At 36.9% G+C, this 20,346-nt stretch overlaps 2 protein-coding genes across 3 annotated transcripts; one reads left to right on the top strand and one right to left on the bottom strand.

Moving 5' to 3' along the window:
• The first annotated feature begins 470 nt into the window (after nt 1-470).
• Nucleotides 471-4,025, top strand: LOC131630909 (protein PLASTID MOVEMENT IMPAIRED 1-RELATED 2-like). Of its 2 annotated transcripts, none has more exons than XM_058901651.1 (2): nt 471-2,850; nt 2,991-4,025. In XM_058901651.1, exon 1 carries the CDS (start codon nt 709-711, stop codon nt 2,473-2,475), a length of 1,767 nt encoding a protein of 588 aa, XP_058757634.1. In that variant the 5' UTR covers nt 471-708; the 3' UTR covers nt 2,476-2,850; nt 2,991-4,025. The 2 variants fall into 2 exon arrangements, with proteins under 2 accessions (XP_058757634.1, XP_058757633.1); XM_058901650.1 differs by having other exon boundaries at nt 2,987-4,025.
• A 72-nt stretch (nt 4,026-4,097) lies between these two features.
• Nucleotides 4,098-5,012, bottom strand: LOC131630911 (probable WRKY transcription factor 50). The gene is made up of 3 exons (XM_058901652.1): nt 4,774-5,012; nt 4,502-4,664; nt 4,098-4,417 (listed from the first exon to the last, which is right to left on the bottom strand). The coding sequence occupies exons 1-3, from the start codon at nt 5,003-5,005 to the stop codon at nt 4,294-4,296; spliced, it is 519 nt and encodes a 172-aa protein (XP_058757635.1). The 5' UTR covers nt 5,006-5,012; the 3' UTR covers nt 4,098-4,293.
• Between the last annotated feature and the right edge of the window lie 15,334 nt (nt 5,013-20,346).

Below are 20,346 nucleotides of genomic sequence, written 5' to 3'. Positions count from 1 at the left end.
GACTTCTGCACATGAACAATGGGATTAATTTCTTTGAATTGATAAATCGTAAAGTCTGATACCAAAATTTAAAAAATAAAACTAAAAAGAGAAAAGAAATTTTAGTCTTAGGACATTTTTATGCAATTAATAATATAGGTTAATTAATATTCATTTAGGGCATTTAACATTTTTATGCAATTAAATTATTTCAGTCTTTTATTCAATTTATTATTTTCTCAACAAAAATCTAAACACCTAGATTTTATTAAAAAGATTTTAAAAGTACAAATTACTTCCATAATAATAATAATTTTGTCTTGAGTTAAACACCTAATCCACCGGCGGAATAAAACAAAAACTGTAAAACACAATGACAAGTCAAATTAATCACTTCATTTTTTCATTTCACCAATCAACACTCTTTCTTTTCTTCTCCATTTCCTCACAAATTCACAATCCCCTTTTTCTCTTGTTTGGTAAGTAAGTAATTTCATTTTCCTTCTTTGCGTGCAAATTAATCTTTCAATTCTATCATTTCTATGTTGAATTTCTCTCTCTGATGTTCCCTTTTCTATTTTTAGCTGCTGAAATTTCATGGTTTTGATTGATCTTGTTTTTTGAAATTTGAATTGCTTGTTCAGTGACACTGTTGAATGAGTTTTTGTTAGGGTTTTGTTTTTTTTTTATTTAATTTAAAATTTGATTGATTCAATTTTGAATACAAACATGATGATGAAACCAAAGTTTGAGTTTGAAACTGAATCTGTAACTGATTTGAGTAATGGTCATGAGGAATTACTGAATGACATTGAAGAATTAAGCAAAGCTCTTTACTTGCACAAAACCCCGATTGAGCCGATCTGTAAAAACCGATCAAAATCTGTCGAAAGAACCCGAACTTCGAAGCCCCCGCTTAACTCGAACCCGAGATTTGTAAGTCAGGATGTGTTGATAGAGGACAAGAAATTGTCTTCGAAATGGAATTGGAAGAAGCCCTTGAAAGCTTTGACATTTATTGGTTCTCAGAAGTTCGTCTGTCGATTTAGTCTTCATGTTCACTCGATCGAGGGACTGCCTTCGAGTTTCGAAGGGGTTAGATTAAGTGTGCATTGGAAAAGGAAAAACAGTATTTTGCAGACCTGTCCTTCGAGGGTATTGAACGGTTCTTCGGAGTTTGATGAAACTTTGATACATAGATGTACGGTTCATGGTAGCCGTACAGTGTCTGGTCGTGCTTTGAAATATGAATCGAAGTGTTTTTTGATTTATGCTTCTGTTGTCGGGGAACCTGAACATAATATAGGGAAACATCAGGTTGATCTTACAAGGCTTTTACCTCGAAGTTTAGAAGATTTATTGGGGAATCAAAGTTCTGGGAAATGGAGTACAAATTTTAGGTTGACTGGAAAAGCATTAGGAGCTAGAATAAATGTTAGTTTCAGTTATCAAGTAATGAAGGATGAGTTAATGGGATTTGGTTTTAATAATGTGAATGTTGGTAACATTATTAACTTGAAGACAGGTGCAAGCAGCACAGACAATGTTGTTGGTTTTAATCCTAATAATAGGGATGTAAAGCTTCGGCAGGATCAGAATGACGCGGTGTCATCGAATGAAGCTGTGATGAATTCTGGCTCAGGTTTTTCTGAATCAATCACTTTCCTATATCAAAAGCTTGATGAGGGGAGCTTAAAAAATTTAGCACGGGCAGACTCAGAGTCATCTCAAGGATCAAATCTATATGTCTCTGATGACACTGATTTTTCCACCAGTGAACAAGGAGTAGGATCATCCGAAGGGGATTCATTTGAATTTGATCAGACAGGAATTCAAATAGTTGATATGTCAACAATTGAAATCATTAATGTGGATGAGATTATTAAGGACGATGAGACGTTTGTTGATGATAATGAAAGATATGATTCACTTGATACCGTATGTTCTAGGAATGAAGATGTGGAAGATAGCAGCAAGCATAAATTCAGTTTTTCATGTGTCGATCCACCATGCACGAAGGTTGAAGATTCGGTTCCTGAGACATCAGAGTTTCTTGGTCAAGAAGACTACTTGAATTTTAAATCAGATTATAAAGCACATAAAAAGTCACATAGTTTGGATGATATCATCGACACTGTCGCAAGTGATTTCTTAAAGACACTGGCATTGGGGAGTGATTCATTTCGGTCAAGTTGTGATGGTGATCCCCTGTCTCCTAGAGAGCAACTTTTAAGACAGTTTGAAGATGAGGCTCTAGGTTCAGGTAACTTTACTTTCGATTTCGATGCAATTGAGGAGGAATTGGGGGAAGATACACGTGGACATAATTTTGGGGATTTTGCTGCGGATTCTGATTTATCTTTAATTATTTGTGCCGCTGAAGAGGAGTTTGAAAGGGAAAATCAGTCATTAGTACAGAGAAGGAAGGCCAAAATTCTTGAAGATCTGGAGACTGATTCATTAATGCAACAATGGGGTTTAGATGAGGGATTTTGAAAATTCTTCAAGAACATGGTCCGGTGGATTTGGAAGTCCAATTGAACTATCCGATGAAGAACCATCCGTATTACCTTCGATTGGAGAAGGGCTTGGTTCGTTTGTTCAAACTACTAGCGGAGGCTTTTTGAGGTCCATGTGTCCATCCCTCTTCAAAAATGTCAAGAATTGTGGGAACCTCATCATTCAGGCTTCTAATGCGGTTGTTCTACCTGCGAAAATGGGCAACGATATATTGGATATACTTCTAAACATGGCATCTGCTAGAGTTCAAGAGCTTTGTGGTTATATCACTAAATTAATGCCTTTGCAAGATATCACCGGAAAATCAATTAAGCATATCGTGTCGGACGCTGACACCAATACTGAAACTAGGTTAGCATTTTGTTTGTGGCATAATTAGTTATAAAAGATTGCATTTTCAATTTCATTGTGTCACTTTCTGTTCCTTTTTCATCCAAAGCATTTCATTATTATTTTTCTCTGATTTTCCTTATTAATTCTGTTTCAGCCAGGGATTGCATGAGCCTGATTTGTTTGAAGAATTTTCTAGTTATTTAACAGACAAAGACAAGTGCTTGGAATCCGTGTCTCTAGAAGCTATAGCGCCTATGAGTATTGATAAAATCGAAGCCCTTTTAATAGAAGGGTTGAGAATTCAATCTGGTATGTCAAATGAGGAGGCACCATCATGCATTCATTGCCGCAATGAAGAATACGGCAATAATCTTGATGGTTTGATGGGTCTGTCGGTAACATTGGATCTGTGGTCGAGACTTGATTCTGGTGTCATCCAAGGAGAACATAATTTAGAACGAATTTTGAAGATCCTTAAAGCACACAATTCTAAAATCACAGAATTAGATAACGAAGGGTTGAGAAATTGCCCGGATAAAGCGAAAGTAGATGACAGAAAGCACGGATATTTTGGAAACTACACAACAGTTGCTTTTATGATCCAGCATAGAAACCCTCTAAGAAATTATGAAGCAGTTGGTGTTCCAATGCTGGTTTTAACTCAGGTTGAAAGAGTTGACACACATACAACGGAGAAAGAAACCCTTCAATCTAAATTCAAAATCAAGGAGATTCATCTTGCAGGAGTCCTTACCACACCTGGAAAAAGGCAAGTTTGGGGCACTGCGTCTCAGCAACAATCGGGTTTACGATGGTTGCTTGCAAGCGGCATGTGTAGTACTGTCAAACACTCTTCTTCAAAATCAAAGGCGATTATCGTTAGATCACCCCCACTGTTTACCAACAAGTTGTTGAATCAGGATATCTTTTGGAGCATCTCATGTATTAAAGATAACATGAATACCAACACACACGCTAGGAATGTCGATATCATCTTCCCAAATTGAACAATGTCAGATTATTTTTCACTTAATATTTTTGCCAATTTCAGTAACTAATAGATGTAAAATTGTAAATAGCTATGAGTCGATATTTAACATGTATTTAATTTTCTGGCCTTTTGAACATGATCCTTTTTGTATGAATCCGTCTTTCTGATTATTAGATAGTTACTCTTAACATATATTTTAAGATGTATACTCCAATTTAAGGAATAAAGTAAAATTATTAGGTAGTTAATTGTTTCTATACAGAGTCTGGCTGTGTTGTTGGTACAAAAGTTCTATTTCAAAACCCTTTTTAAGGTAAATTGTACATGTGCAGTTACAAACTCAAACATTGTTGAGAATTTGGATACTTTCATGTTGGAATGACTAGTAACATTAGTAAAAGCACATGCAGCACTGTCGCTATCAAAACACAGTCAAAATTTCTTCATATAACATACATTATTGGAGCTAGCTATGAAGAAGTTGGGTGTGTGTGCATGCCTTCGTAGGTTGTAATGACATATCTTGAATCATCTTTATCTCTCTCAACTCTCTTTTTCACAGGACATCCCTCCACTGAACACCTATAATAATTCCTGCAATCACGCATATACATACTCATAATCATATATAAACTATGTTATAAACTAATCATAAGGTATTTAATATTGTATATGTACCTTGGATTAGGGCTGTTTTTGACCATTTTCTTTCCATACTTCCTCCATCTGTAACCATCATCAAGTATTTCAACCTCTGTCATTGTTTTGAATGCAACTCTTTCCTTAACTTCCTTCTTCCAACTATTCACTCCTCCACTCATATTAATGTTATTAGTATCTCCTAAAACATCATCATCACAAAACCAAAATAACTATAAGCAATAGACATTTCATAAATAACATACTGTACTATAATGAATTGGATCATTTATTAATTGAAATTGGCTTACTGGTATGAGTAGAAGACCACTCAATGTTGCAGCCACCTGCTACTTCGTTGGATTGATAAACAAAAGATTGATTAGTAGTTGTAGGATCAATTTGTTGCCAATCAATGTCATCGAAACACATGTAGTCAGATAGTTCAAAAGACCATTGCTGGTTGCTAAAATCACTGTCAGGTGATGATGAATTTGCTGCTACTGGATTTCTCTCTGTCATTTTGTTAGTGCAACTGATCATATGAAAATAAATGTCATGTTGCTATATCTATATAAAACTCTCGCATTCAGCCGTCACTGTTTTAGTGAGCTTGCTATCTATGCAGCTTCATAGTGACTTTCCTATATATGAATCATAGTAGGAAGTTTCAAAGGTATCCATCTGTGAATTGACCAAATATGATAAGAATAGTGTGCATATAGATTTCAATAACTGTGGAGATTAGTCTTCTCTTTCAATTGGAGATACGTGCTTAATTAAAATTAAATATGTGTGAGACATACTAAGGGTCATGATTTTAAATTTTCGTCGCAGTCGCGAATATTGTTTTGGTGAAAAGAATAAACTAATATGGCTAAAATTGATGCGGTTTGTGATGTGGTTAAACATATAATTTTAAATCACAATTCAATTCAGTCCGATCTCATTGAAGAGGGTTCTGTATTATCAATATTGCGGATACAATTGCAAATACGGACCACAATTTAAAACTATGATAAGGATGACTTAGGGAAGACTTTCAGTTTCAAATAGTATTTTTGTTTATCATGCAAAGCAACATTAAGTCTATTATTGGAAGTCAAAAGTGATAGTGATTTTTTGTGGTCTATTGTTGGAAGTTTCAAGGAACCACAGATTTAAGGTACTGCTGTATATTTGAGCTATAGTGAACACAAATCGTCTACTTTTTATTTGGCAAGCCTTCTAGAGTATTTATAGTGGAAAAGTATTTAATAAATAAACTTAAACTGTAGGAGTATATCAATAACTACATGTTAGAAAATAACTATGAGTCCTAAATTAGTGGCCACATATTTTTGGAGACTTTTTTTTTGTTGACTTCAATGTGTTAGAACAATCGCCTATCTTGTTGTAAAAGAGGTGTTCGAGTCAAGCGACCCTCTATGCCATCTCCATTTTTGTTTGATTGAGGAAATGTTGAGCAGGGGTCTCATAAAGATGGTTCAGGATGACAAGTTTAATTTAATGAATGGGACAAAGAGTTTTCTCATTCCTTCTCATGTTATGTGTCCAACTATGCATGGGATGATATTTCTAAAAGGTATAAGGAAAAGTTTATGTGTTATTTATGCCTATTGTTGAATTGATGAAATTGAATGAAATGACATGAAATAAAATTATGTTCTGCCGTTTGGATTAATTAAAGAGGATGATATAAAGTAGAATATGATATAATGCATTTCATCTCATTCTATCAATTTGGACGGAACAATCATTTTGCTTCATTCTAAAATGAAATATTCAAATGAACGACATTTTTATTCTACTATGCTCCATTAATTTTAAATCCAAATAAAATCTAAGAGTTGTTCGATAACTGTTATTTAAGGTCAAGTTATTTACTCCTGGAAGCTTAGTGTTTGTTTTGGAAGCCTACAATTTGAATGACTTCTCTTGAGTGTGAGTGTGAATGTTAGCTGGAAGTTTTCGACGCCAAGGTTGACTTAATGTAATAAGTGAAGAAAGCAATATCTTTGATAATACTACAAGCTTTCAGCAGGAAAGTCTGCTGGAAGGTTCTAGTCGAAGTCTCCACTACAATAAATTCGACGGAAGCAATGCCGAAGTTGCATTTGACGAAGAGTTTGAATTCAAACAGGGAGTAATTGTTTTTCGTCCTTATCCAGTTTCAAAGAAAGATGCGTGGAGCTTCAGGGTGAATGGAAGACATGCCGAGCGAAACGTGTCATGTTCTGGGAGAAAGACCGTTGATAACCATTATTTAGATTTAGTGTATATATATATATATATATATATATATATATATATATATATATATATATATATATATATATATATATATATATATATATATATATATATATATATATATATATAGGGGTCTTAACATTAGAATCAAGAGTGTTCATTTTATTGTACAAATACTAATAATACTCAAAGTACCGTGTGAATTGAGATCAAAGTTGCTGAGAATGCACGTATACAAACACCATTATATTTATTTCAATTTACAGTTCGTTTATATATATTTCAACATTTACATTTCATTGCCTTTATTTTGGAAAGCATTATTTTATTGCATTCCCTTTACATTTTCTAAGTTATAACCTTTTTTGAAACAAACAAATCTTTAAGTCATGAACATTGTCGAAGTGTTCAACATTCAAAATAATAGAATATAAACAAAATCACATGTCCTAGAATTCACTGGTTGATCCTGCAAGTTAACTATTTCATTGGAGACTAGAGGTTGTTTACCAATTTTCACGGTAAATAACTTGGCACACCCAATGGGAGTGTGCTTTTAATTAGAATATTTGTTCTTGTGAATTTCTTTTACAAAGTTCTTCATTATTTCTCCGATTAGACTTTATTGCATGAGATTAAGAAGTGGTAAATTAGCCACAAATAATGGAGAAATACCTAAGAGGAGATACGTTAGGAAAATAGAAAATCAAAGTCAATCAAGTAATCAAAATACCCCAAGTAATCAAAATCCACCAAAAAATAATGAAGTACCACCCCCAGTATATTCGACAAGGGGAACTACGGTTTCAGCGCCCGTGTCTGATGTTATACCATCCACACCAAGTTCGACGCCAGTATAGTCGAATGCGCAAACTAGACCTATTTTGACTTATATAGGGTCATAGGGTCCACCAGTGACCCCCCACCAATGGGGAATGCTTCCCAAAGGCCTTATGGGCCTCCTGGTTTTACTACGCCTTTAGGTGGTCGTGAACACCCTTATGGCATGCCAACTTCGTTTATGGCTGGTTTGCACAATGCCACATCAACATTTTCAGAGCCAATACTAAACGTAACCACGCCATTACATGGTTTTAGGTTTGCTATTAACAATTAAGATTGAATTAGTCAGACCTAAGGAATGGGATTTCCTTCCCAAATGCCCAACTTGACCAATAATTCTGCAGCAGTAATAAGCCAGCAAATGGACGAAAGTAATCAAGACATGATCCAAATGTTTGCCCAAACAATGGGTATGATATTCAACCCTTTAATCTAAAACACCACTCAAACAAACCAACAAATGGCAGCGCAAATGAGGTGCATTGCTGTTTTTTTGGGTGCCATAACTCCAACCATATCCTCAAAGGGAATGGGTAAGAGAAAACAAGGGTTAACCCTCGAAGAAGACCCAACTATTAACCAAGTTCAACAAAATCAAAGAAATATACCCCATGCGAATATGGAGAATCAGGGAGTGGCAGTCGAACAACACATGGTCAAACCTCTTAGAAATGCTAACTTCACATCTAAGTGAAATGTCGACCAACCTTGTTTGCATGCCAAGGATACTACTGGTCGAACAATATCCTATCTCGCAACATGTGCAAATACTTCAGAGTAGTCGAGTCTTGCTCTTTGAAAGAAATCCTCGAGTTACCAATCTTGCTTTATGTCTTGCAATTGACCCATCAACATTGTGTTTCAACTTGAACACCCACTCCACTTTGATAGCTTTTGTGTGTACTGGGAATTTGACTAATTCCCATATGTTGTTTATTTTGATTTCATGTAACTCTCGACCATAGAAGACGTCCACTATTTATTCTTTGAAGCCTTTCTATAGTTGATTGGTTCAACACCTAGAAGTAAAAAATATGAACGATATCTCCATTTGGTGTGACTTCGTCATCACCAGTCACTTCATAGTCTTGAAGTCTTGGTGGACGAATTCTAGTTCTTTGAGGTCTTTGGCTTGTACCAGCCACATCGTCTTCAACTTTAACTATGCCGGGAATGTCAGCAACTACTTCGACTTTGACTGGAATATATGCAATTTCTTCGACTTCGACTTCATCAGTTTCATTGTTGAAGCCATAGTTCGTTAATGTATTATTAATTACATCACCAAAATTCTAATCCCATACATAATTTTCATCAATCACAATATCTCGACTCATCACTATCTTCTCATCAATTGAATTAAACAGCCTGTATGCACCAGTTTTATGATATCCTACCAAAATGGTAGGTTCACTCTTGTAATCAAGCTTCCTTCTTCTCGCATCAGGAACATACTTGTAACAAATAGAGCCAGACACCTTCAAATGACTCACTGATGGTTGTTTACCACTCCACACATCTCCAAGAACCTTGTAGCACACCTGTTCAAAATATAAACACAAGTGGAAACAGCTTCACCTCAAAATTCTTCTACTTCAGCATGCATCCCGCCATATCCAATATGGTCTTGTTTCTTCTTTATACAATTCCATTATGTTTAGGCATATAAGGAGTCATTACCTCGTGATCGACACCTTATTATGCACAATACTCTTCAAATATCTTGGAAGTTTATTTTCCACCTCCATCTGTTCGTAGAACTTTGATCTTCTTCTCACTCTGGTTTTCGACAAGCTTTTTGAATCTCTTAAAGATTTCAAATACTTTATCCTTTCTCTTGATCAAATTGATCCATACCTTTCGAGTGTACTCATTAACAAATGAGACGAAATACTTGTTTCCACCAATGGTATTCTCCTTAAAAGGACCACACACATCTGAATGTACAATTTCGAGTATGCGGGAGGATCTCATTGGCATAGTCGAAACAAAAGAGTTTATGTATTGCTTTCTGACTAAACAACCTTCATAGAGTTTGTCGGGCATCACATGACTTGGTATACCATTTACCATCTCTTGAGTAATCAGTTGATTGAGTGACCTAAAATTCAAATAACCAAACCTCAAATTCCACAATCAACTATCCTTGTGGTCGACAACTATTTTCAAACATTGTACCTCTATCGAACTTATCATAATCTTAAATGTTCGATTCTTCGACAACGAATATTTTAAGACCAAATTGTTCCGGGTGTCGAACAATTCTAAAGCTCCATATTTCATGACAACTAAGAAACCTTTTTTGACCAGTTATCCAACACTTAGTAAATTGCACTTCATGCCAGGTACATAAAGTACATCTTTGATCAAGGCTTTTACTCCATTGTTCATTTGAAAAACAATATTGTTAGTACCTTCTGCTTGCAATGAGCTATTATCAGCAAGTTTGACCTTACTCTTCTTCGAATCGACAAAATCTACTAACCACTCCTTTCGACCTGTCATGTGATTCGAGCAGTCTGAGTCGAGGAACTAAATCTTGGATTCGACATGGTTATTTACAATTGCAACCATAATCACCATATCATCAGAATTATCTGCCTCTTGACGTGCAAGATTCACTCCTTCGTCCTTGGTCTCTATCTATCCCTTGTTTTTCCTGTACCAACAATTCTTAGCCAAGTGACCCCACTTTTCACAATTATAGGAATTAATGCACACCTTTTTTTTATCTTCTTTGTCTTTCTGATAGTTTCCTTCTCCTCTTTTCGAGGATTTAGAAACCCTATCATCAACCTTACTCTTGTGAGGATTCGACCTAGATTTCTTGCGAACCAAGTATTGTTGATTTTGCCTTTGAATTTGTTGGAACCACCATTCTTCTTTCATGCCTAAGCCTGCAGTGCTTGTACCGAATTTTGAACCCCTTTCCTTTCGACAACCCTAATCTCATGTGCCTCCAACGAACCAACCAAATCTTCAAATTTTAGGTTTTCAAGATTGTTGGATTCTTGAATAGCTATGATAACGTGATAAAAGTGAGAGGTCAACGTACACATTACCTTCTCAACTATCATCTTATCAGTTAGGGTTTCACCACAACCCTTCATGAGATGGACGAGATTCTGCACCTTCGGCACATATCCTGCAATATTTTTCATTTTCTCTCACCTGGAGCGATTCATACTGTCGTCACAAAGTTTGCAATTTGACAACTTTGACTTTCTCACCTCCTTCATAGTACTTAACAAGAATATCTCATGCCTCCTTCGCCGATTCAACATGAGAGATCTTGTCGAAATTTACTGAATCTATCGCCGATTGAATACAATACGCAACTTTGTAATCTTTCTTCTTCGCCTCCTTGTGTGCAATTTTCTGCACGTCGGTTGCATTTTGAGCAAGCTCAGGAACACCATTTTCGACCATTTCTAGGGTTTCATGAAAACCGAACAAGGACTTCATCTGCTTGCTCCATCGGTTCCAATTTTTGCCGTAAAAAATTAGAAGAGAATTTGGAATTCCATTAGTACCATTCATCTTTGTAGCGATTGACTCACGTTCCTCCGAAACACGACCACAAACATGAAGTTTTTGAAAACACGATCAAGAACATGAACTGGAAGCTCTAATACTAATTTGTTAGTGCGTGAGACACTTTTAGTGAGGAGAGGATATTAGAAAGAGTAAGGAAAAAAGGATTGATATTATTGAATTGAATTGTACAATTGAATTACAAACTACGTTTATTTATATACAATTAACTTGTATCATGAGTAGGCTAACAATTCCTAATTGAGTTTCAACCTAGATTTCACAACTTGAATCATATCTAATATCTCTAACATTTTCAACTATTTTTAAGACAATGTCTGTTTATTCAAACAAAAAATAATTTTCTTTTATAAGGTGAATTGTAAATCTAATATATATATATATATATATATATATATATATATATATATATATATATATATATATATAGTTTTTTAAGGTGAATTGTAAATCAAAAGTTATTGGGAATTTGGATCCTTTCGGGTTGAAGTCTGTCATACCCCAAAATTTGCCCATGCTATTTTTTTTCACACATAAAATCAGAACAAAAGACAAAGCTCCAACACACACTCTCCTATACAAAAACTCTGAACTAGGGTTTGATTAATTCGATGGAAAATCATTGAATCAATGGCTCAAGGTGGTTCCATAGGGTCACTAACATCCCAAAGTATCTCCATATAAAATTTCAAGTCAAACAGAGCAAATTTAGTCCCTCAAATCCTGATTAGGTCAACAGTCGACTCTCAAGGGAAAAACAGTCATTTCAAGTCAATATGCAGTCAAAACTCAAGATATTTGGTCAACGACATCCTCATAACCCTAAAATCATCATTTGATCAAGGGTTGATCATGATGATACAAGGAAAGATCAGAAAAGTCAAAAGTCAAAAGTTACTATTTTGGGGCATAAACTGAAAAAGTCAACCAAACTTTGAAAATTCACCAGATATTCATACTCCATCAGAAAAATTCCCACCAAAGCTCATTTTGAAGGGAATTCATTCCTCTATCCAATGGTCCAAGAATCAAAGCTCATAGGTCAATAATCTAAGAGATATGGCTTCATACATTATAGGTCCTTCTCAAAAGTCAACAAGAAGACACTTTTTTCAAAAGGGCATAAAATGAGAATGGAAAATAATTTTGATATGGAACCAAAGACATTGGTTAGAGGACTCTCTAAGGTTTCCAAAATGTCTTAGAACACTTCCATACCTCAAAAATTGAGGGAGATAGGCCTTGTCAAAGTTAGGTTATTTTGGAGGGAAAATGTGAAGAAACTTGAAAACTTTTGCAAATGGGCCTAAGTTATTTCAACACAATCTTGATCCTCAAAGTACCCAAGGGCCCAAAACCTTTTTCCCACGAAATTATACATTTTATTTGATTTATTATGAGTTTTTAATTCATTTAAAAAGGATTAAAATTAAATAAATTATTGGAAAATCAAATATTTGATAAAAGAGATGATTTGGATCTTGTTTAATCATCAAATATATTTTAAAAGTCAATCCAATTTCGTGCAAACTAGATTTGGATAGATAAGATTGAAATTGATCAATTTTAGGAAAAATTCATAAGCAAAATTCAATCAAATCTCTCAAGATAGAAATCAAATATTTACATGGATTCAAGCCATTCTTATTGACCTAATTCATTCTCCCATATATAAGGAAGGATTGCAGAGCTAAAGAAAAAAAAAATCGGCAGCCAAGAGTGAGAATTCGAGCACAAAAGCCAAAGAAATTCTCAAACTACGATTCTGAATTCCAGGCCAACTCAAGGTGTTCTAGCGGTTCCAAAACGTTCCTCAAAGATCACTGAAGGTGTTTGGATTGTTCTCTTGCCTCAATACCTCAAGAACATTCCACTGTAAGTTGTTTTTAGCCTATTCATAAACTACTTCGATTACATAAATTCATGCATCCATGCTCAAAATCAATTGCGTATTTATGTTTCTTATAACGTGTTTATCGATTCTGGAAAGTTCTATACGTTATGGTGCTGTTATAGGCATATTGCCATGCTAGGGTTCGAAGCTCCAATTTGGGGGTTTTGATTACAGGAAAAATCAGAGCATATGGTTATCATGGATAGACTCGCGAGGTCGAGACGAACCTAACCATGATATCGCGAAAGTTTTATTTTCCCTCTAGGTCTGTTCGCTATTTTTCGCAGGTGTTAAAAACAAGACCTTTTACAGCGCATCTGTAGCAAGCGCTGTAAAAAGCGTGTTGCAGAATTTTGTTGAAGAAGACGATGAGCTGGCCTGATGTCATTGGCCAGTTTGGACCAGTTTTTGGCGCGCAGTTGATTCTTTGGACGAAGGAATCCAGCGCGATATGAAACACACTCTATCATGGACCCTCATCATCCTGGCTCTTTGTTTGATCATCCACTTCATCCAACGTGCCCAGATACGCAGGTCCACCATAGTCCCTCGCGCGCTAGCCACACAGGATCCAGCTGAGTTTTCTTCAAAATTTTTTATTTTTATTTATATAGTCACGTAAATATATATATATATTTGCTTTGTTTTTTTTCTTTTCTCTTTCTCTTTTTTATTTAAGTTATTTTCTTTTATATATAATAAAAACATTTATATTTTTATTCCTAAACCTTTTTTTTTATTATTAATATCTAATAATTGTTTTATTTTCTTTTAATATTTTTCCATTATTTTTTTTAATTATTATTTATAAATTATATTTATTTAATTTAATTAACCATGTTAAAATTATTCAAAAAAATCATAATTATTCCATTTAAATTCCAAAAATTTCGTAGATACAATTTTATGCTCGATTTAATTTTCTAAACTTGATTTAATTAATTAGGTCGCGAGACCAATAATTAACTAAATCAATTCATTATTACACTCTCTTTGAATCCCAACCAGGATTGATAATACACTGATTTATTTTCTTTTCTATATTTTGTCAGGATTAGCAACATGATTTGCCCCAAGTGCGCGCCTTCAACAAACCTCGAAGTTAAGTAATTTAATTCTAATTCAATTTAAATTATATTTAGATTATTTTACTTTTAGGGTTTGTTTTGCATTCACCCCTCTCTTTCTGCCTTGTCTTTTCAGGGTTACCTCCGAGGTTTCCTCCGACTCTAACCATATCAGATCAAATCGAACCAAAGCTAAGTAGCCTCGCTTATTTAATTATTAAATGTTATCTATTTATTCTTTATTTTTCTGGTTAACCCTGTCAACCTTCGAATTAGCCATACACTCACCCAACTTTTATTTATCATCTTTTTCAGGGTTGTCGATTGCCAAAGCTACGTTAATGGTAACCCTGAACCTTTTTTTTATTATTATTACTTGTATCAAACCCTGATAAGGGATCCACTGGTTACAATTTCCCGCCCCCTTTATTGCTTTATATTATTTCGTACTGCGTGGTTAGTAAAATAGGGAGTGGCAACCTTAAACTGACTTAGAATAATTAATTAAAAGATAAATATCCGAATTGAATCACGTGATTGATGCACACACGCACGCTTTTTGGGTAACCCTCTCTGTTGCCTGTTGCCTGTTGCCTTGTTGCCTGTTGCCTTTGTGTTTTTGCAGAATAAGCCACGTCCCTCGAATTCGAGGATACCTCAGCCATGTTGCCTCGATAAAAAGGTCACGACCCTAATGATGCTGCCTTCGATACACAAATGACCTCGACCCTCGGATGTTGCCTACGAAAAAGGCTGAGGTATCTTCTGGCTGCCTACGAAATGGCTTATTCTGATCCTTGCCTTAGACTACCTGCCCTTCTATGGCATGGGACAGTCTTATGGCAAAGGATGCTTCGATGACCCTTCAACCTCCAAACGAAAGGCTTCCTGCCCTCTTATGGCAAGGATTGACCCTTTCATTCTGAAAGGCTAAAAAGAGACCTATCATCTGAGTTTAAGGTAATTGCCCCTAATTGCCTTGCAATGCTCAAACTATCTTTAATATTCTTTCTCATAATTTTTCAAAAGGGCTACGCTCATTTACGAGCTAAAGTCCCTATCTCTTTCATCTACTCATTTTCTAAACAAACGAGCAAGCAAAGCAATTAAGAGCCCATGGAAAACCATGGATGCAAAGGGTGCCTTACACCTTCCCTTTGCATAAATTACCCCCCGAACTTAGATTTCTTAAAAAGGTTTTTTTCTGTTTCTTTTTGCCTTTCCGAACTTGTTTGGATAAAATAAAAGTCGGTGGCGACTCATGCTTAACCGCGACATTTCGATATAAAAGTCAGTTCACCGTATTACAGAACTGGCGACTCTGCTGGGGATGAAATTTCGATTAAGAGGGGTTACCTTAAAAGTTTAGGATTCACTTTAAATGTTTTCTATTGTTTGCTTTGTTTGTTTTATTTTTCAGGGGCGTTTTGGGAATTAACTGAAGGACGAATCCTATTCCCGGATTCAAGTACATCTAAGATAGGAAGTGGCATAGTCATGGCGACCTCCTTTATGTATGTGGAGGATTGGTCAATATGAGAGTTCACGCTTGAGTTAGGCCTCTATAGGTGTTTACATGCTTCTCTTGTATGAGGGAGGTTCGTGTGGATACCTGTGGGTGAGTCGGAGCTCAAGGACCGTTAGTTACCTTTAACCCATCCTGGCTTTTAGGAACGTAGTGGGGGGACTACTCTTGATGTATGTTGAGAGCATAGTCGCTACCCGATACTACAGCTCAGATAGGCTCTTTCTCAAAGTATCATTGCATGGTATGTATGTATCGTGTTCGAGGGTGCTTTAGGAGGGTCGACAATTCTGAGTCACTTGGTAGAACCCGTTGCTGAAATTTCCTTATCCGTAGAAATACCCTTGGGAAGGACACTTGATCAAACTCCACGCAAGCCTTAATCCAAAAATTGTGTGATTTGTGTGGATTTACCTGTGTATGTGCATCATGCATACATGCATCATTCATACATGGCATGACTAACCCATTTCAAGGAATTGGTGGTTTTTTTAACCGTATGTTGTTTTGTAGGTTGTTTGAATATGGAAACAAAAGGCCGTAAACCGTTCTTCCTCAATTTCAAGAAAGTGCCAACACAATTGAAGATTTTCTGCGACAACATCTCTGGTTCTCTCAAATTCAGTGATTCTCTCAATACACTCATAAGTTGGGTACGAACTAATGTGGATGAAGTTCTTCTCAACACCATGGTTCAATTCTATGATCCGTTACTACATTGCTTCACTTATAGAGATTTTCAGTTAGTACCATCCTTGGAAGAATTCTCCTACTTGCTTGGACTCCCTGTGCTTAATAAAATTCCTTATACTGGTAAAGAAGAAGAGCCTAAGTTGGAAGTCATTGCTGCTGCCCTGCACTTGCCAAGATCAGAAATTGAGAAGGTTTGGATTAGTAAGAAAGAGTATTCTGGATTACCCCTTGATTTCCTCTACGAAAAAGCGGAGATTCTTGCTAAAGCTTCAAGTATGGATGCCTTGGAAGCTGTGTTGTCTCTCTTAATTTATGGACAAGTTTTGTTTTCCCATTATGACAAAATTGTTGATGTGGCTGCTATCAATATATTCCTTAGCAAGAATCCGGTTCCTACTTTACTTGGTGACTTGCTACATTCTATTCATTTCCGAGCATCAAAAAGGAAAGGTTGTGTCCTAGGATGTGCTTCTCTATTGCATAAGTGGTTTATTTCGCACTTACCTCTCTCCGTAAGAAAGAATGAAGAAGGATTAACTTGGGCTCAAAGAATTATGAAGCTTTCTTTCGACGACATCCTATGGTACCAAAAGAAGTTTGAGGGAACCTTGCTATTTGATAGTTGTGGAGATTTCCCTAATATACCTCTTCTTGGTGTTCGTGGAGGAATAACTTATAATCCCATTCTAGCTCGACATCAGTTTGGCTTTGCCTTGAAGGATAAACCGCGTTCTTTGTATCTCAGTGCAGAATATTTCCATTATGATTCCGACAAAGAGAAGAAGAGAGACCTTTTCATCAAAGCTTGGATGAAAGTAAAGAAAGTTGGCGCAAAGGATATAGGAAGGAGAAATTATATGCCATGGGATCCATATTTCCAATGGGTTTATGATCGAGTTATGGAATTTGGGATGCCTTATCCATCTGATACACCCATAGTTCCAAGGGTAGCTCCTCCTGCTGCTCCAATTGCATTTGAGCCATACATTCCTGCTCCAAATGAAGACCTGGTTGCGACTGTTAACCGACTGAAAAGGGAAAGGGAAGACTTTGAGAGACGCTTACTAAAAGTGGAAGCTGAAAAAGAGGTGTTAATACAAGATGCCAAAGAGAAAGAGACTTTACTTGATTACTTTTCCCGCAAATGGAAGATTGAAGATTTTGTTTCTCCAGATCAGATTAATTCATGGGAAAACGAAATTTCTAGGCTTGTTCAAGAAAGAGAGGAAATGATCAAGGCACACAAGGAAGAAGTCCGAGTCCTAAAGAGGAGGCGTCGCCAGGAAGACAAAAATCCTGGAATTTAGTGTCTTTATTTATTATTAATTTCTTTATTTTAATGTAACTTTTGGGGTTATGACCTTACAATTTAATTAATAAATAATGTTTTTTTTTTCTTTCTTTGTTTCAACACGAGTTAAAATTCTTTCAATTCCTTGAAAACATTGCATATGCATAATCATATCATTCATAAACATCGCATCACAGGTTTCATAAAGACAAATGCCTCATCTTTATGCTGTTTATTTCAGTAAGAAAGATGGATCTCGAACAATCTGTCAAAGCTCTCCAAACTCAGAATGCTGAATTTCAAGCTCTGATTCTGAACCTGGCCAATGGACAAAATGAACTGAAAGCCCTTCTGACTAAGAAGGAAAAGAAGACTCAGAAGCCCAAAGGAGTGATCAATCTGGGAAGAAGGTTCAAAGGTCGTCCCAGGAGGGCCGAGGATGCTGAAATCCCTAAGAATGAGGAAGATGAAGAGAGAGATGATCTCAGTGTCAAGAACAATCAGGGAAGCCATGTAGGTTCTGATGGTGAAGAAGAAGAAGAAAACGAGTATCCCCAAGACGAGGATTACGCTGATGAGAAGTATAGGCTACTGGAAGAGCGTCTGAGAAGTGTGGAAATTCAGAAGGTACCTGGGTTGGATTTTGAAGAATTAGGACTCGTTCCTGGGGTCGTTATTCCTCCGAAGTTCAAGACTCCCGTTTTTGCTAAGTATGATGGAATTTCCTGTCCTAAGATGCACTTGAGGTCTTACGTGAGGAAGATTCAGCCTCACACTGCTGATAAGAGGCTCTGGATCCATTTCTTTCAAGAGAGTTTATCTGGAACTCAACTCGAATGGTATTATAAGCTGGAAAGTGCTAGCGTCCGTACATGGGAAGATTTGGTTGTGGCTTTCTACAAGCAATACCAATATAACTCTGATCTTGCACCGACTCGCATGCAACTTCAAAGCATGTCCATGGGTCCTAAAGAAAGCTTCAAGGAGTATGCTCAAAAATGGAGAGATTTGGCTGGAAGAGTCCAACCCTCTTTGAATGATAGGGAGTTGGTAGACATGTTCATGGGCACGCTAACTGGGCCGTTCTATAGTCACCTGCTGGGTAGTTCTTCTTCTGGGTTTACTGAACTCATTTTAACTGGAGAACGTGTGGAAAATGGTATTCGAAGTGGGAAGATTCAAGTGGGTTCTGCCTCTGGTACTACAAGGAAGCCATATCAAGGAAGAAACGAATCTAATGCTATTCATAGTCAAAAGAGCCGTAGTAAGGATGACCAGAATCAGTCTGTTGGTGCCGTCCTCATCTCTGCACCAATATCTCAACAAGCTCCTAGACAAGACTACCAACGCAAGACTGATAGACCAAGGAGGCAATTCACCAAGATCAACATGCCTCTATCTCAAGTTCTGCAACATCTGCTGAAAGCCAACCTAATCACTCTGAGAGACCCGCCCAAGAGTGTTACTACCACATCTCCAAATTATGACCCTAAGGCCAAATGTGCGTATCATTCTAATAGTCCTGGGCACACTACCGATAATTGTTGGGCGTTGAGAAATAAGGTTCAAGACATGTTGGAAGCTGGTGAAATTGAGTTCGACGCTCCTGAGACCCCTAATGTCATCACTGCTCCAATGCCAAAGCATGACCATACTGTTAATGCCATCATGGACACAATCCATGTCTATGATGTGAGGGACCTGTCAACTCCTCTCCCCGATATCAAGAGAAAGTTGTTGCGAGCTGGTTTATTTCCAGGTTGCGACCCTGGCTGTTATTACTGTGCACTCATACCCGAGGGTTGTGAGAACCTGAAAAGAGGCATCCAAGGCTGGATGGATCGTGGCACTATCAGATTTGAGAAAACTCCCACTGTTGAAGAGTTGTGTGAGGGTTTCTCCCGTGGTTTGAAGTTCGAAGATGTATCTGTGATCTCTAAAGTACCACTAAAGATCCCTACCAAGGCTCCTTTCAAGATTTCTGCTGAACCCCGTGTGGCTCCGATCATTATCACTAAACCTGGTCCTATGCCATACTCATCTGACAAAGCTATCCCTTGGAATTATGGTTCCGAGGTCTATGTGCAAGGAGTTAAGCAAGAACTTGAATTTGATAAGGTTTCTGAAGATGTCAATCCTGATGTAGGAAACATTGCTGGAACTAGTAAGGTGACGAGGAGTGGAAGGGTGTTTTCTCCAGAGATCTCCCCAAATGTTACTTCACCTACCATTACTATCACCTCGAATGCTGATGCTCATGGTAAAGGACCGCTGCCTGAACCTGAGACCGTCACTAGAAATGCGCCATCTGAAGAAACAAATGAGTTCCTGAAATACATCCGCAAGAGTGATTATGATATTGTTGAACAAATGGGGCATACTCCTTCCAAGATCTCTATGCTGTCGCTCCTGAGTTGTTCAAAGACCCATGCCAAGGCTATGATGAAATTTCTAGAGGCTGCCCATGTGCCACAAGAGATTTCTGTCACTCAACTCGAGAACTGTATTGCGAACTTAACAACTGATAACTACCTTGGGTTTTCTGATGCTGATCTAAGTCCTAGTGGGAGGAATCATAACAAGGCACTGCATATCTCCATTGAATGTGGTGGTACTACCCTGGCTCATGTACTAGTTGATGATGGCTCGTCTCTGAATGTGTTACCCAAGGTGGTGTTGGACAGACTCAAGGTCGATGGAATTGAGCTGAAATCTAGTAATGTGATAGTCAAAGCTTATGATGGCACTATGAGTACTGTGTAT

The sequence above is a fragment of the Vicia villosa genome, unplaced genomic scaffold (genome assembly GCF_029867415.1).
Source record: "Vicia villosa cultivar HV-30 ecotype Madison, WI unplaced genomic scaffold, Vvil1.0 ctg.000747F_1_1, whole genome shotgun sequence".
NCBI lineage: Eukaryota > Viridiplantae > Streptophyta > Magnoliopsida > Fabales > Fabaceae > Vicia > Vicia villosa.
Note: the sequence above shows the minus strand (reverse complement) of the source record. Positions and strands in the feature narration are given on the sequence as shown.

Excerpts from the sequence above, each read along its gene's own strand:
- LOC131630909 (XM_058901651.1), top strand. The coding sequence starts at position 709 with ATGATGATGAAACCAAAGTTTGAGTTTGAAACTGAATCTGTAACTGAT.
- LOC131630911 (XM_058901652.1), bottom strand. The coding sequence starts at position 5,005 with ATGATCAGTTGCACTAACAAAATGACAGAGAGAAATCCAGTAGCAGCA. Across the intron at positions 4,665-4,773 it reads GTGGTCTTCTACTCATACCA|GAGATACTAATAACATTAAT; the intron begins GTAAGCCAATTT and ends ATGATGTTTTAG. Across the intron at positions 4,418-4,501 it reads AAAAACAGCCCTAATCCAAG|GAATTATTATAGGTGTTCAG; the intron begins GTACATATACAA and ends GCGTGATTGCAG.